A 14,738-nucleotide genomic window follows, 5' to 3' on the forward strand; every position below is an offset into this window, starting at 1 on the left:
GTCAAGACTTTGTTAGTCTATTCTCTCCGTTACACTGTACTGCTAGAACTACAACTGTGCATTATTCTATTTCCTTGTGCATTATTTAAGTGTAGGGAATTTAGGGCCCTCAGTTAGGACAGTTTTGTCTGTGGAATAATTTTTGGCTTCCATCTAGGAAAAGCCATAGCTCAGTGGTAAAGCACATGTGTTGCTTGCAGAAGGTCCCAGATTGAATTCTTGGCAGCTAAAATAATCAGGCAGCAAGTGATAGGAAAGATCTTTCCCTGAGATCTGGAGTACTGCTGCCAGTCAAAGTAGATCAGTGGTTTGCAAACTTCTCAGGAATTTTACTCCTGAGGTAAGACTTTGCGGGGGAAGGGGTGAGGGCAGCAAAGCAATCCCCAGGATTGCGTTGCTAATGGGGTATAAGGAGGGCGATTATATTCCACAGGGCTCCCCCAGGCTTTAAATGTTCAAATGGAGTGATCTTAAAGCACTTCCTTGTTGCATTCACAAATAGGAAGTGCTTTGTATTCACTCTGGTTGAACATTCTAAACCTTAAGGAGCCCTGCAGAGGGCTGTGTAGGGCTCCCTGAACCTCCTGCAGCTTGCAGCAGCTCTCCATGAATATAAGCTCCCCCCTTACTCCCCAGTTAGCTACATGATCCTGGGGATTGTTTCACTGCCTCTCCCCTTTCAGGAGGACCTTTCGGGAGGACCGGGGGACCTTTCCATGAGTTGGTGGGTCGTGACCCACCAGTTTGAGTACCACTGAAGTAGGCAATAACTGGCCAAATGGTCTGACTTGATATAGGCCTGCTTCTTGTGTTCCTTTGAGAATCCGGTGAGAATCAGCATAGTGTAATCTTTAGCATTGGATTAGGACTGTGGAGACCTAAATTCAGATCCCTACTCAGCCATGAAGCTAATTGGGTAACTCTGTCTGTCTCTGAGCCACATAGAATCATAAAGTTGGAAGAGACTATCAGTGCTATCTTCTTCTTGAAGCAGGAAAATCTCTCTAGAGTAGCGATTTTCAATCTTTTTCACCTCAGGGCACACTGACAAGGTGCTAAAATTGTCAAGGCACACCACCAGTTTTTTGATGAGTGGCAAGGCACACCATGCTGCTGGTGGTGGGCTAACATCCCCCAATGGCCCAAATAATAAATGATCCTCCCCCATATTCCTGTGGCACACCTGTAGACAACTCAAGGCACACCTGTGTGCCTTGGCACACTGATTGAAAATCACTGCTCTAGAGCATCTGCTTCTTGAATCAGGGAAATCCTCTCTAGAGCATCTCCAAAAGATGCTTGTCAAACCTCTGCTTTAATATCCCCAGTGATGGAGATTCCTACCACTTCCCTTGGTAATTGGTTCCATTGCCAAACTGCTCTTACCGTTAAGAATCTCTTCCTGATATCTAGTGGAGATCTCCCCTCCTGCAGCTTAAGCACATTGGATCTATTCTCTGGGGCAACAGACAATAAATCTTTGCCACCTTCCATCTGCCTCACAGATCGTTGAGAAGATGTAATGGAGGCAGGATGAAGAAAGCCTTTGTTAGTTGCCCTGATCTCCTTTAGGAATGGGCAAGATACATATGTGAGCATTTACACTAATGCATATATTATTTCTCATTAGATGATGAGGATATATTTAAGCCTCCCAAGTTGACTGATGAAGACTTCTCACCATTTTCCTCTAAAGGAGGTCTTTTCAGTGGTGGAACAGGACTCTTTGATGATGATGATGAGGTTGGTAACAGATGATCAGTTTCCTAAACATATTCAGGCATAAAGAGCTCAGAAACATTAGTCTTCTGCTCTAGTTCTGCTCCACTGTGTTTTACCTGCTGGTGCAAAGAGAACATCATCAGACACAATTAACAATTATTTCAGTATTCAGCTTGTTGTGCGTGTGACTTCTCAGCCAAAACCCATTGACAAGTCCCCAAATTTCTCAAGCTTCATCACTGTTTTCAGTCAATCTTGAGAATACATCTAACCAGTTCCAATGCAGCTCTTTTATAAAGAGAATTATGCTTAGGCCCTGAGGAAACTCCCAGTGATAGTCAGAGTAATTAGTTAAAAGCCATTGTAGGTATAGCTCATCCTGTTTCCTTGATTCTTCAAACATGGCTCAATGAAAAAGACACTGTAATAGTGCTACAGCTTCATAACTTTGAGTGCCATATGAAGGAACCTGTAGGAATGTTCCACCTGTGGCCTGGGGCTCTTACTTGAAGGGGTCTTGCTGGCTAGAACGGGCCCTTCCTTACAACCAGTTGGCATTGAAGGCAGGAGGCTGAGCCTTGGGCAGGGTGGAGCTTGGCAAGGCTTCTGAAGGGCTTCTGAGGAGGGGGTTACTATACCCATCATCCTCTTCCAGTTCTCTCTGTGGGATCTGTCCCTGAAGCCAGAGGTAGACATCTGGAATACAAATCTGCCAGGCTGCAGGCCGTTACCCTCTGAAGCCCAGACTTTAGCCGCCTCATTGCTGTCTCCCAGTTGGCTATATGTCTTCTGCCACGTCTTCCCCTTCCCAGAACCCACTCTCCACACTCATTTTTGTGTCTTCAAAACTCCTCTGCCTTTGTCAGCTGCTCTAGCTTTCCACTACCTGCCTCATAGCGTGGGTGGAGCTAGGTCCTCTTCTCCCTGTCTCCCTCTCTGCCTTCCCTGTCCATCCCCAGACCTGGGATATTGTTCTTTCACCTCAGTGGGTGGAGGTGTTGTCTTGGTGGCGTGTGCAGCTGCATCGGGGGAGAAGGAGGTGCTTCCTAGTTGCTGTGTGGGTGCCTATGCTGCGCCAGGCCTTCTCAGTGGACCCCCATGGATCCAGGGAAGGGAGGCAACCCGATGCCAGCGCAGGTGGAGTTGCCCCCAGTAAGTTCAATGCCAGACAGACCCTGATGGATCACAACAAAAATCCGTCTGGCCCAACATCCTGTTTCCCACAGTGGCTAACCAGATAACAATTTTGAAGATCAGAAACAGAACATATAAGCAAATAGTTATATCCTGCCATTGCTGCTCAGCGGCTGGGTTCTCAAAGGTGCACTGCTGCTGAACGTGAATGTAGCATAATTAGAAATTAGATTAATTAGAAAAATAATTCTTGATACAATCCCTTATGAAGAATGTTTCTGAAAAGTCACATTTATTCAGTGTTTTTAGTCTTAAGTACTTGGTTCCTGTAGCTCATACAATAACTATCACAAATACTTCTGTTAATTTTTGTGTTCAACCAGAGTGACCTTTTTGCTGAATTGCCGAAAGGGGAAGATGCAACGGAAAAAGAAGCACGAGTTCCAATAAATGACGGTGAGGATTTAGGAAGCATGGAACACATTTCTGTACTACTGGGAAAGTTTCCTTCATATGATGGACAAGTGTCAATCAGTATCAAAAAGCTTGGAGCATGTGCATGTCAGAAGCCAATAAGATGAACTGTAATGTTCAGATAAAACGTTTTCTGAGTCTTGTGGTTAGATGATGTTTGACATCAGTCAGCATGTGCAGTATATCTTTTGAATTGCATTTTCAGGTTCCATATTATTTATGGATTATTATATTGTATATAATTCCATGTATTTATGGCTTTAGATCCTTTTTTTGGAATGTGGGCATGGGGGGGGCCCTTCTCTCTCCATTCTGTCCCATGGTGGGAGTTCCACATTCCAGGAGGGCATGAATGACATACAGAAGATGGGGAGGCTGGAAGATGTTGTTAGGAAGTGTTTAGCGTCAGGTTCCTTTTACAAAGGCAGGATGGGGTAGGACAGGGACAAGCTCTTGGGATCTGGTAGTCTGGTTTTTGTGGTGTCTTTATCCTTCATATTGCCTAACAGTGACCTTTGTCTGGGACCAAGAAGCCAGGGTCAATAGTCGCACCTTCTTAGAATCCACATCTGGCCTAGGGTTGGGTTGCTGAGGTCTAGGTGGGACCAAGTACAGGTGATGGGAGTTGGGGTGGTTCTAGAGCCTGCCTGGGCTGTTCCCACTTCTCTTCCTCATCTCCATGGCATTTCATCTTTCACTTTTCTCCTTTTCCAGCCGTCTCCCCCTTCTCTGCTCCATGCCTCTGTCTTCCGGTCCTCGCTTCCTTCCTCACCTGTCTGTCACCACCTTCTTCCTGTTTTCACCTCCTTTCCCCTCACTGTGTCCCTTATCCTCTTGGTTCCCACCCCATTCTTCTCCTTCTTTTGCCTGATTCACCCCTTCTCCATCCTTCCATTCAGGTCTGTTCTCATCCTTGCCTTCTCTTCTTTGCCCACCTCCTGTGTTTGGGCTTCCTCTCCCTTTGTAGCTTCTGTCCTACCACTCCTACCTCAATCATCATGACTCAGGCTGGCTGTGTTACCAGCCTGTTCTCATGACACTGTGCTTGCCCAGTGATGATGTCATTGCTGGGCAAGATACCTGGAAGCCCTGCCTCACTGTTGTCACTCACAATGTCCTGGATGGCCATGGATCACATGTCATAGGAAATTTATGTATTGTTTTGTTTGGTTTTTATCATGCTCTTTCCCATGGCCACAGAGTGGCTTACAGCATTTTTCCAAATTTTAATATTCCCGTTCACAAGAGTTTTGTAATCTTTAAAAGAAAGACAGGAGTGCTACAGTAATGTTCAGTAAGTTTTTTTTCTTTTTGATTTTTTAACATCTATTTTAAATTGCTTTGACTTCTGTTTAATTCTAAGCAGGAGAGTAGATGCTAAGCAAGATGCTGTCTGATATTTATCTGTGATATTTGATCCAATTAGAACAAAAACTTTTAAAGTTTTCTAACCTGCCAATACCTTTCAACAATTAATTAGAAGATTTTTGAAACACTTTTCCAGTGCCCAAAGCAGTGTACAACAATAAAGATAAAATATAAAATACAGTTAATAAAAATATTAAATGAAACCAATTAAAACAATACTGGTGCAGTTAAAAGATGTGAAAACAGCAGCAATATCCATTTAATATGTCAATATACTGCAGGTGTTTTAAACAAAAATAGTGAGCTAGTGACCTACTTAAAGCCAAAGTTATTCTCAGATACTGCCCTAGAGTAGTAATAAAAGAAGTATTGCTGTAAAGGCTATTCTGCATCAAAAGGTTAGATTCCAACTCCCAAAATAGATAAATTTTTCTGTGTGTTTTTAACGCTGATGCACAAATTCAAATGAATTGACATAAAAAGGGGATAGCCACACAAACATCCATGTATGTGCCACCTCCCCCAATTCAAAACGTGAAGAGGCAGAATCTGTCCCATCTGTTTCTGGGCTGTTTCTGTGCTAGAGTATTGACACATTAGCAATAGAAATGAAATTGGTGCACATTCAGTCTAGAAATGAAACTGGTACACATTCAGTTCAAGGTACTTGGATTTTTAAAAAAAATCTGAAGAGGAAATATTTGTATGCCTCTCCTTAATAAGGGAAGGAACAAAAAATATTATCCTGAAATTTAGCTATTGCCTTATTAGCAGGAGAGATTAAATTTGGTGTACAGTATATGTAGTCCAACATTCTTCAGTTAATTGAAACGTTTGAAAATTGGATCTTTGTGCTTCTCTTCCTCAAGAGAGGAACATGAAATGTACCCCCAAATATTTAAGATATACACATATTCTAAAATGTGACTTGAAACAGCCTCTGACTGAGGTGGGGAATGTTTTAATGTCAGCCAGAAAGGTACATATGAAAACAGAAAAAGCCACATGTCTGATTATTCCCCTTGCATGTGCTTTAACATTCCTCCAGTCAGAGGACTGATAGTTTGTGCAGTCAGACAAGAAAGGTCGTTTCACTAAAACACACGTACGAGTAAATTAATTTTTCCCCCCATCAGTTATTGGAAAACATGCTCCTTCTAGTGTTCCAGTTTATAGTTGATCAGAATTAGGTGCGTGAAGTAAATGTTTGCTGTGTCACTTAACCGTATTATACTTTTTCTAGAGCCATCATCAAAAGCTGTAAGAAAAGTTCCCGCTGGAGCAGTTTCTCTCTTTCCAGGTATTGGGGAATTGGGGGGCCTTATTGATTGCAAGAACCTTCTTTCTGAAATGTTGAATTTGACCTAAAATAATTAAGATGTTGTATTTTCACCAGGGGTGGATCCAGTGTTTGTATTGGGGGGGGGGGAGCATGAGTACTACCTTAACTCCAGAGCCCAGGTCAACCAGGCTGTTAGATCCAAGCTCCCGGTTGAACTTTGGCCTCCATGGCTGAGGTTTGCTGGATGGGTAGACCTGGGCTGCTGCCCAGACCCGGAGCCCAGATCTACGAGCCACCATGGCTGAGGTTTGCTGGGTTGGTAGACCTAGGCTCCCACCTAGACTTGGAGCCCAGATCTACCAGCTGGGAAGACCTGGGTTCCTGGATGGACTTGGGCTGCTCCCCATTCCAGTAGGCGCCCTTCCTGCTGATACAACAATTTGGGGGATACACATGCAGCCATGCCCCCCCCCCGGATCTGCCCCGACTTTCACATTATTTTGCCATTGCAAAAGATTCCAGTGTATGCTCTGCAGTATAGACGTAGTTCAGAAGGCATCGCTATGCCTATTGAGCCTTACTATTGATCTAAAATACATTCATAATTTTCCTCATTGCAGATGAAGGTGGGTAGTATCTGTGGCTGCTGTTAACTGTTAAGCCATGGTCCCTCAAGGAGGACACAGAATTGCTGACAAAAAGAATGGGGCTACCTACCACACAATCATTTAGGCGTTTGGGGGTGGGCACTGCTTACTCCACACTCCCTAGATCTTCTGTGTTGTGAGCCTGGTCACTGCTACCTGAGTTCCCTCCTAGACTAAAGGCTTTAGGAAAGGGCTGAAAAAGCTGATCAAAGCAGCAGAGTGCATCTTATCTATAGCTTATTTGCAATTTTTTTGCTAGTGCCTTCTTGTCCTGTATTTGTCCCAAAATGTGGCTCAAACACTGGGAGGGGGATTTATAGTTAATGGCCTATCTTTCTCTACTTCCTTCTTGGGAAGTAAACTGTTTGGTGAAAGTCTTGCACCAGTCATGATAGAAATTGGAGGAACTGATTAAAAAAAATGGAAATCAAAACGAATACTACTGCTCTTTTACCTGCCAGTTATTATTAAATATATTAAGTCATATGCATTTTGCCAAACTGCTAATATTGTGTAGAGCTTGAGGGACAGTATCAATGCCTGGCCACCCCCCTTGCTTAAAAAAGAAATAGCTAGAGGTCCATCTAGTGCATTTGCTAAAAACTATTTTTAAGATCTTATAGATTGTTTAGTCTGGTCTGTTCCCCAAGGAAGGAAACTATCATTGATGTTTTGTGTAAACCATGATACTAAGATGTTTTATCTGCAGGGAATATTTTCCGTATAAATGTGTCTGCCAAGTAATCCTTTCATGTCTTGTGTGGAATCTCAGCGCATTGTTGAACTTTCAGGAGCATGTTCTAGGTTGCACAGTCAATTCATGTGAATAAACTGGGGCTGTTGGATCTCACTGTTGCTTTTCATTAATTGAGAATGCACCCAGAACACATCTTATGCTTTCTTATGTGTTGCTAGAGAAGGACAGTATTTTACATTTTATTCATAAAATGTAAGAGTTGAATCTAGTTTTTCAGAGTTTGAGTGTCAACAGTAATGATTATATTTAGTAATGTTTATTAAGAACATTATATAACAAAACTGCTTTTCAACCAAAAAAATTCATAAAATGGTTTACATAGCTTTATTACAGCCCAATCCTGAGCTGTCCGGGGCGCGCCTCACCCTGCGGGAGGCGCCTCAGGAAAAGGGGACTTTTCGTCCACTTCTCCCAGGTAAGGGAAGCAGCCCCGCAATGGTAAAGCCATTTGCGTAGGGCGCCGAGCCCTGCACTAATGGACAGGATCTGATGGAGCGAGCTCCACCCGACCTGCCTCCTGCCTCCCTGCTCCCTCCCCCGCAACGCCTCCCGCCTGCCCTCTCCCTGCCCCCTGCCGGCCTCCCCCCTCCCCAGAACGCCTCCTCCCCGCTCCCTCCATGCTCCCATTTACCGTGCTGCCGCGGTCCATGAGACCACTGAGCGTGGGGGCTGGGCGCCCACCCTGCACTAGCCCAGCGCTGGCTGTTGCTGGGCTAGCATGGGCAGTAGCCGGTGGTAACTGTCGCTGACGTGCCTTTCGGCATGTTTGTGACAGTGTGTGCAGGCGCCGCCAAGCTCTGGATTGGGCTCATAATCAGTAAATGATTCCTTGTCCCCAAAGGGCTCACATTCTAAAAAGATACAAAACAAACACTAGATGCAAAAGAGAGTCTCTGGAAAACACACTATGCTGGGATTAATGGGAACAGTTACTTTCTCCTTGCTAAATATAAGAGGAGCATATCTTTGAAAAATCTCTTATCTTAGTAGGGGTAGTACTTAGGTTTAGAATGCAGTGCTCAAGGACAGACTAAGGGTGAAAACACTAAAACTAAGAAGCAATGAAGATTAAAACAACTGTTTTAAATAAGGGCAATCTATGACAGCAAAGTACCTTAGGTATAGAAAAAAAGTAATGCTAGCAGTTTGTTGTATATAGGAGCACATGGTGTTGAGTACTTCGTGTATGCTGTCTGAAATCTAATGCAGATGTACAGTGGAACAAAGAGCAGGGGTCTCCAAACTTTACTTTCAGAAGGCCACTTGAAATATATGGCACAGTATTGACGGCTGGGAAAAAAATTTAAATATAAAATTTAAATTGCATATATGCAACAGGGATGAAATGTGTACACATGTGGGCTGGGCAGAAATGGGTTAAATCTCCTGGCTAGCCAGAAGTGAAAACTGTTACATCTTGATTGGACAGCATCTTGGTCTACCCAAGCTCATTTGAGTGCTGTCCTTGTTTGGGTATAACCATCATACTGTGGAATCCAGTATTTGAGAGTTTCCTTCCTTTTTTATATGCTGCTTAAACAATGAGTAAGGGTGCAATCCTAACTCCTCATGTCAGTGCTTTCCAGCACTGGCATAAGGGCAATGCAGCTCTGTGTAAGGGAACACACATTCCCTTACTTTGAGGAGGCCTCCGTGAGTGAGACCCAAATGCAGGATGCAGCACATGTCCCATTGGCACCGCTATGCCAGTGCTGGAAAACACTGACATAAGGGGTTATCAATATGTTTCTGTATTCATAGAGTTCTCTTGGAAATCTAGATGAAAGGATTTGTCTTTCCAGTGGTATTTTTTTTTGTTAATTCTGAGTTCAAATGTCATACCATAATTTGACCGTAACTAGTTGACTCTGTTGACTCTAACTTGTCCTGTTCTGCAGCTAAAAGGCAAATAGTCTATGACTGAAACATGCAAGTGACTGTAATAATACAAGCTTTAAATATCAGCTGACCATGTCCTCTCTTATTTATAGGTAGCAATGATGTCTTTAGTCCCTCCCCATTTCTAACGAACAAAGAGGATAAGAAACTGACAGAACCAGTCTCAGATAAAGCCTCCCAACTAGGTACTAGTGTCAGTCTATTTGATGATGATGATGACTTTAAGCCAAACAAAAAATCCTCTGTTTCAGGTAAGCTTCTTTTAATGAAGTCTTTTATCCCCTTGTCCCCTTTCTGTTAAGCAAATAATCTGAATCTTGAGGTCTCTGCTAGTAATTTGCTTTTCCCATTCAGGAGTCTTTCTTGGAGCAGAGGTGTCAAGGAAGGCTTAACTAGAGCAGCAAGAGATGGGAGAGCTGTGATTATTCATTCAATTCCTTTTATGGTCCTTAGTTCCCTGTATATTTTAAACTGCTTTAACTGTCTTTCTTTGTCTTTAAAGAAAGACAGTTAACATGTCTGGTTCAACATGTCATAATTTAACTGAAGAAGCTTTTCTTGCCATGGAGATAAAGCAGTGGGAAAAGGTTCACCTTAACATTTCTGTATGTCAAGTTGTTATTTAAAGGAACTTGCCAGAAATTATGTAGTGGTAAACTTGGATTTGTGACATGACCAGAACCAGGGGCAGTTCTAGCTTTCTAATGTGTATACCTCTATCATACACATTTCTAGGTGGTTGTTTCATTCACATGTTATAATCTAGTTGTACATCTAAAAAATGTAATGTGTGAAGCGCAGAGGTAGGACCACCAAAAAGGATCTTGAAACTGCTTCTGTGTTCTTTTTTCTCCTGTCCTACTTAAAAGTGTGACTGTTTTATTTAGTCTGATTGATGACTTCTTACATAGCAGGTGACTTTGTTCTGAAAGTGAATGTCTGTGCTTTGCTTTCAAACAGCTAGATCTGCAGATGATCTCTTTGATTATGTTGATGAGGACTTATTCAAGGGAAAACCTGATGTTGCCAGTGTGGTGAACCATGCAGCTAAAGAAAGCAAAGAAGTGGTATCAGGAAACAAGGTAACTGTATGGATGTTTGTTTTTCAATTGCTTAACAAAACAATGTCTTGAGTTCTTGCTCTAGAGCAGGGGTCTCCAAACTTTTTGGCCAGAAGGCCGCATGAAATATCTGGCAAAGTGCTGAGGGCCTTAAAAAAAATTTAAATATAAAATTTAAATAAATAAATTAGAGATGGAACTTAGATGAATGAATAAATGAATGAGTGGGCTCATTCACTCAGCCTCTCTGGCCCTCAGAACACCCTCCAGATGTGATCAGAGCACAGCTCTGGTGATGTTCAGTTGAGTGGGCCAGAGGCTTTCAGGGGACAAGAGGCTGGCCGCGGGCCGAATAGAGGCTCTGCGGGCCGCATCTGGCCCCTGGGCCAGGATTTGGAGACCCCTGCTCTAGAGAATCCTTGCTTAATTTTGGCATCTAAGTCAAGATAGGAGAGACTTCAGTCAAAAGATAACCAGCAAACCTGTGTTATATTGGAGTGAGCCCATAGATGAGGAGGGCCCACTATGCCTGCTTCTCAATCACACTTAAACCACACAGTGTTTATTAACTTTTACCTTGTAGGCGGTCTGGCATCAACAAGCGGCAGAGGAGAATAAACATTGCATAGTACATGTTAACCACCTAACAATCTAAATAACCAGAATTTTTTTTTTTTCAGTTATGGTATGAGAATTGATATGGGCATGCAACCACAACCAAGCTTCCGCAGTCTCAAGGATGACTCCAAATCATGTTTTGTTTTTGACATGCTGCTCTGAAGTTACTGTTCTAATTTTCTGCCTCTTTATTTCAACACAAGCTGCCTGGTGTTTTTATGTGAGCAGTGTATGAGTTTTGGTGTCTCTAAGCTTGACTTTTCACTTCCAGTTTGCTTGCAAAAATGTCCATTTTCCAAGGGGTTCTCAGTCGCACTAAAGTGGACTGTATTATATGATTCACAAAAACTTTACAAAGTGACATTCATTCATTTTTGTCTTTATTATTTAAAGAGTCAACCATCTTCTGCTGAAAACATTAAGACTGTAACTCAGACACTTCCAAAAGACCACAAAAGTCTATTTTCTGATGAGGAGGATTCTGAAGTAAGTTCTTAACCCGACCATTCAGCTCTATGTCAAATCAACTGTACAGGAAGATTCTGTGTGAACATGCTGTTAAGTATCCCAAAAGTTGTGTGTGCCACCTTGTATTGGATTGTCAGTGTTCAGAGGCTGCAGCTGTGGTTGGTTATGTGTCAAATCACCTGGGAAACTTTGGTTCCTGAAAGCTTAGAATCTCAAGCACTTTCTGAACAACAGTGAGGGAAACATTTTTTTATACCATTCAAATAAAAAACAACTTATACATTTTACAACCCTACATATTGATACCATTTACTATAAATGTAGAAACCTATTTAAAACTTCCTACATCAGCTTCAAAAATGGATTATACATTCTCTGCAAAAAATATAGAAATTTTAAAACAATTGAAGGACATGAAAGTGAACCTATGACAAAATGAGTAAGGCTGAAGTAATAAAAGCAGACAATTCGTAAAATAATAGGACAGGAAAGAGGTTTGCAACTGAGAAACCCTCAAAATTGCCAACCCCTAAATTTATCAGTAACTGCTTTAGAAAAACATGAACTAGCTAAAAGGCAATTCTCAGCCAAAAAGCAGAAATTGCGATTTATGGCCTTCTGGAAGCCCTAGAAGGCCTTCTGACGCCTGTGGATGCCATGTGCAGCCTTCACAGTCCCCAGAACACCCTCAGGAGGCGATAGGAACACAGCTCCGGTCACCTCCGAAGGGTGCTGTTTGGACCCACTCTGTGGGCTTAGAACAGTGATTTTCAATCTTTTTCATCTCATGGCATACTGTCAAGCCACTAAAATGGTCTAGGCATACCATCAGCTTTTTGGCAATTGACAAGGCACACTATGTTGTCACATCCCCCAATGGCCCACCAGTGTGCCATAGCACAGTGGTTGAAAATGGCTGGTTTAGAACCTGCAGCTGATCAAATCTGTAGGTCCTTAATCCACGGGTAATGCGATCCACATGTATTCATAACTCTTGCACTGAAATCAGTTACTTAAGTTTTTCAAGTTGTGTCTTTTAATTAGTTGAATAATTCTTTATTTTGAAAGTTGAAAAGTTGAAAGTTGAAGTTGAAAAAAGTCAGAATTTTTTTTCCTTATCAACCACAAGTTATGGAGACGGTGTAGGTTCTAAAGTGTATCACATGAAATAAGTTGAACTTAAGGGAAAGAACACAGGTAACCCTCCTGCCAGCATAACCAAATCTCTGTTGCTTGCCTTGACTCTCAGCTCCTGAACCAAACAGTTAAGCTACTTTGAGAAAAAGTGGAGTGCGTCTATGCAGTTTTGCCTTGAGATTGTGATTTGGCAGAACATTCACTGGCAGATTTGAGACTAACTCCTGGGCTCTGCTCTCTACAGCAGGGTACCCAAACCCCGGCCCTGGGGCCACTTACGACCCTCGAGGACTCCCAATCTGGCCCTCAGGGAGCCCCCAGTCTCCAGTGAACCTCTGGAGACTTGCTGGAGCCTGCACTGGCCCTACACAACTGCTCTCAGCATGAGGGTGACTGTTCGACCTCTCCCGTGAGCTGTGGGAAGAGGGCTCCCTCCACTGCTTGCTGTTTCACATCTCTGATGCAGCAGCGGCAGTGAAGGAAAGGCTTGCCTTGCTTTGTGCAAGGCCTTTTATAGGCCTTGAGCTGTTGCAGGACTTTCATTCATTCATATAAGTTCCATCTCTAATATATTCATTTATGTAAATTTATTCAAATTTGAAATGTAAATTAATTCTTTTTGCCCCCAACACAGTGTCAGAGAGATGATGTGCCCTCCTGCCAAAAAGTTTGGACATCCCTGCTCTACAGCTAGGATTCTTATAAACTTGAAGGATGCATGCACACACAACCTTCTTGCCACAATGGTTTTGCTGGGATTTTGAGCCCTTACTGTTTTTATGCATATGGTTCTTTAGTATAGACCAGGGGTGCTCAGGTGGCCCTTGACAACTCCCAGTGCGGCCCTCAGGGACACACCAGTCTCCAATGAGCCTCTGGCCCTCCAGAAACTTGCTGGAGCCCGCACTGGCCCAAGGCAACTGCTCTCAGCGTGAGGGCAACTTCTTGACCTCTCGCGTTAGCTGTGGGATGAGGGCTCCCTCCACTGCTTGCTGTTTTACATCTGTGATGCAGTAGTGGCAGCAAAGAAAAGACCAGCCTTGCTTTGTGCGATGCCTTTTACAGGCCTTGAGTTATTGCAAGACCTTCATTCATTCATATAAGTTCCACCTCTAGTATATTAATTTATGTAAACTTATGTAAATTTATTCAAATTTTAAATATAAATTAATTCTTTTTTTCCCCGGCCCCAGACACAGTGTCAGAGAGATGATGTGGCCCTCCTGCCAAAAACTTTGGGCACCCCTGGTATAAACTGTCTTGCTCTTGGTAGAGACTCTTTTGATATCTGTGTATGGCTGCTGAAATCTTCAAATCTCCACTTCTAAAAAGTTGCTGAAATCAACTTTCTTTTGTATCCAGCAGGATTTGTTTTCTTCTAATCAGACCATAAAATCAAAGAGCTCATCTGTTTCATCTAGCAAAGTGACAGCAAAAATGCCACTGTCTTTGTTTGAGGACGAGGATGAGGAGGTCAGTGGTACCTGAAAGTTGCTACATTTCTGTTCACAGTAAAATATGCTTCGGTACAGGCCTGCACAACTTAATGCTTATGGACTGTGATCTTCATGGCTATTAGTGGCCCCCTGGAAAACTTTCAGCTGTTTTTTGTTGCCTACTTCCATCTGTTTGGGAGAATAACTATAGGCCCCACAGACCTCTCAGCAGTGAGGAAGTCTATGGGGAATGTTGCTTTCCTTTCCCTGGATTCAGGGTTCATGTCATATTTTTCAGCCAGCTAGCCATGCGATTTGGCCAACCAGTATTTGAGGCTGTTTCAATGGCACAAATTGCTAGAAATAAGAAAACCTTGTGTGATGTTGTCATCAGCGATGAGCAGTAGAGGTGGAGGGGCTAGAAGCAGAGCTAAAGAACCACTAAAGGTTTTTTAAAAGGATATGTAACTGAGATATGATGCAGAGAGAACACAGTGCTATGGAGCTAATATATGGAAGTTCTGAGATCTCTGGAGTCCCACTCTATTTCTTGGTTCTTGTTTAGCATTCTAATCACATATCACACTGGCGTTCTACATAAACCCTCACATTCCATATTCTTAAAAGCATGGACAAAATTTTGAAATTTCCAGTGCCCGTTTGTTTTTGTTGTGTTAAGAAAGAAAAAATAAGTTTCTACTCCTTGGTTGCTTAGGAAGAAGATGGGTGTAAAAC

At 42.7% G+C, this 14,738-nt stretch overlaps 1 protein-coding gene across 5 annotated transcripts in view; it reads left to right on the forward strand.

The window, feature by feature from the left end:
- Nucleotides 1-14,738, forward strand: part of LOC136644534 (WASH complex subunit 2A-like) — a 43,664-nt gene that overhangs the window by 12,662 nt on the left and 16,264 nt on the right. For 3 of the 5 annotated variants that reach the window (XM_066620499.1, XM_066620501.1, XM_066620500.1), the window contains exons 11-17: nt 1,631-1,743; nt 3,240-3,312; nt 5,942-5,998; nt 9,376-9,534; nt 10,244-10,365; nt 11,356-11,448; nt 13,930-14,040. In XM_066620499.1, the coding sequence (XP_066476596.1) occupies nt 1,631-1,743; nt 3,240-3,312; nt 5,942-5,998; nt 9,376-9,534; nt 10,244-10,365; nt 11,356-11,448; nt 13,930-14,040 (728 nt within the window). The remainder of the gene's footprint in view (nt 1-1,630; nt 1,744-3,239; nt 3,313-5,941; nt 5,999-9,375; nt 9,535-10,243; nt 10,366-11,355; nt 11,449-13,929; nt 14,041-14,738) is intronic. The other 2 variants (XM_066620503.1, XM_066620502.1) reach the window with 1 other exon arrangement.

The sequence above is a fragment of the Tiliqua scincoides genome, chromosome 3, assembly GCF_035046505.1.
Source record: "Tiliqua scincoides isolate rTilSci1 chromosome 3, rTilSci1.hap2, whole genome shotgun sequence".
NCBI classification, from domain to species: domain Eukaryota; kingdom Metazoa; phylum Chordata; class Lepidosauria; order Squamata; family Scincidae; genus Tiliqua; species Tiliqua scincoides.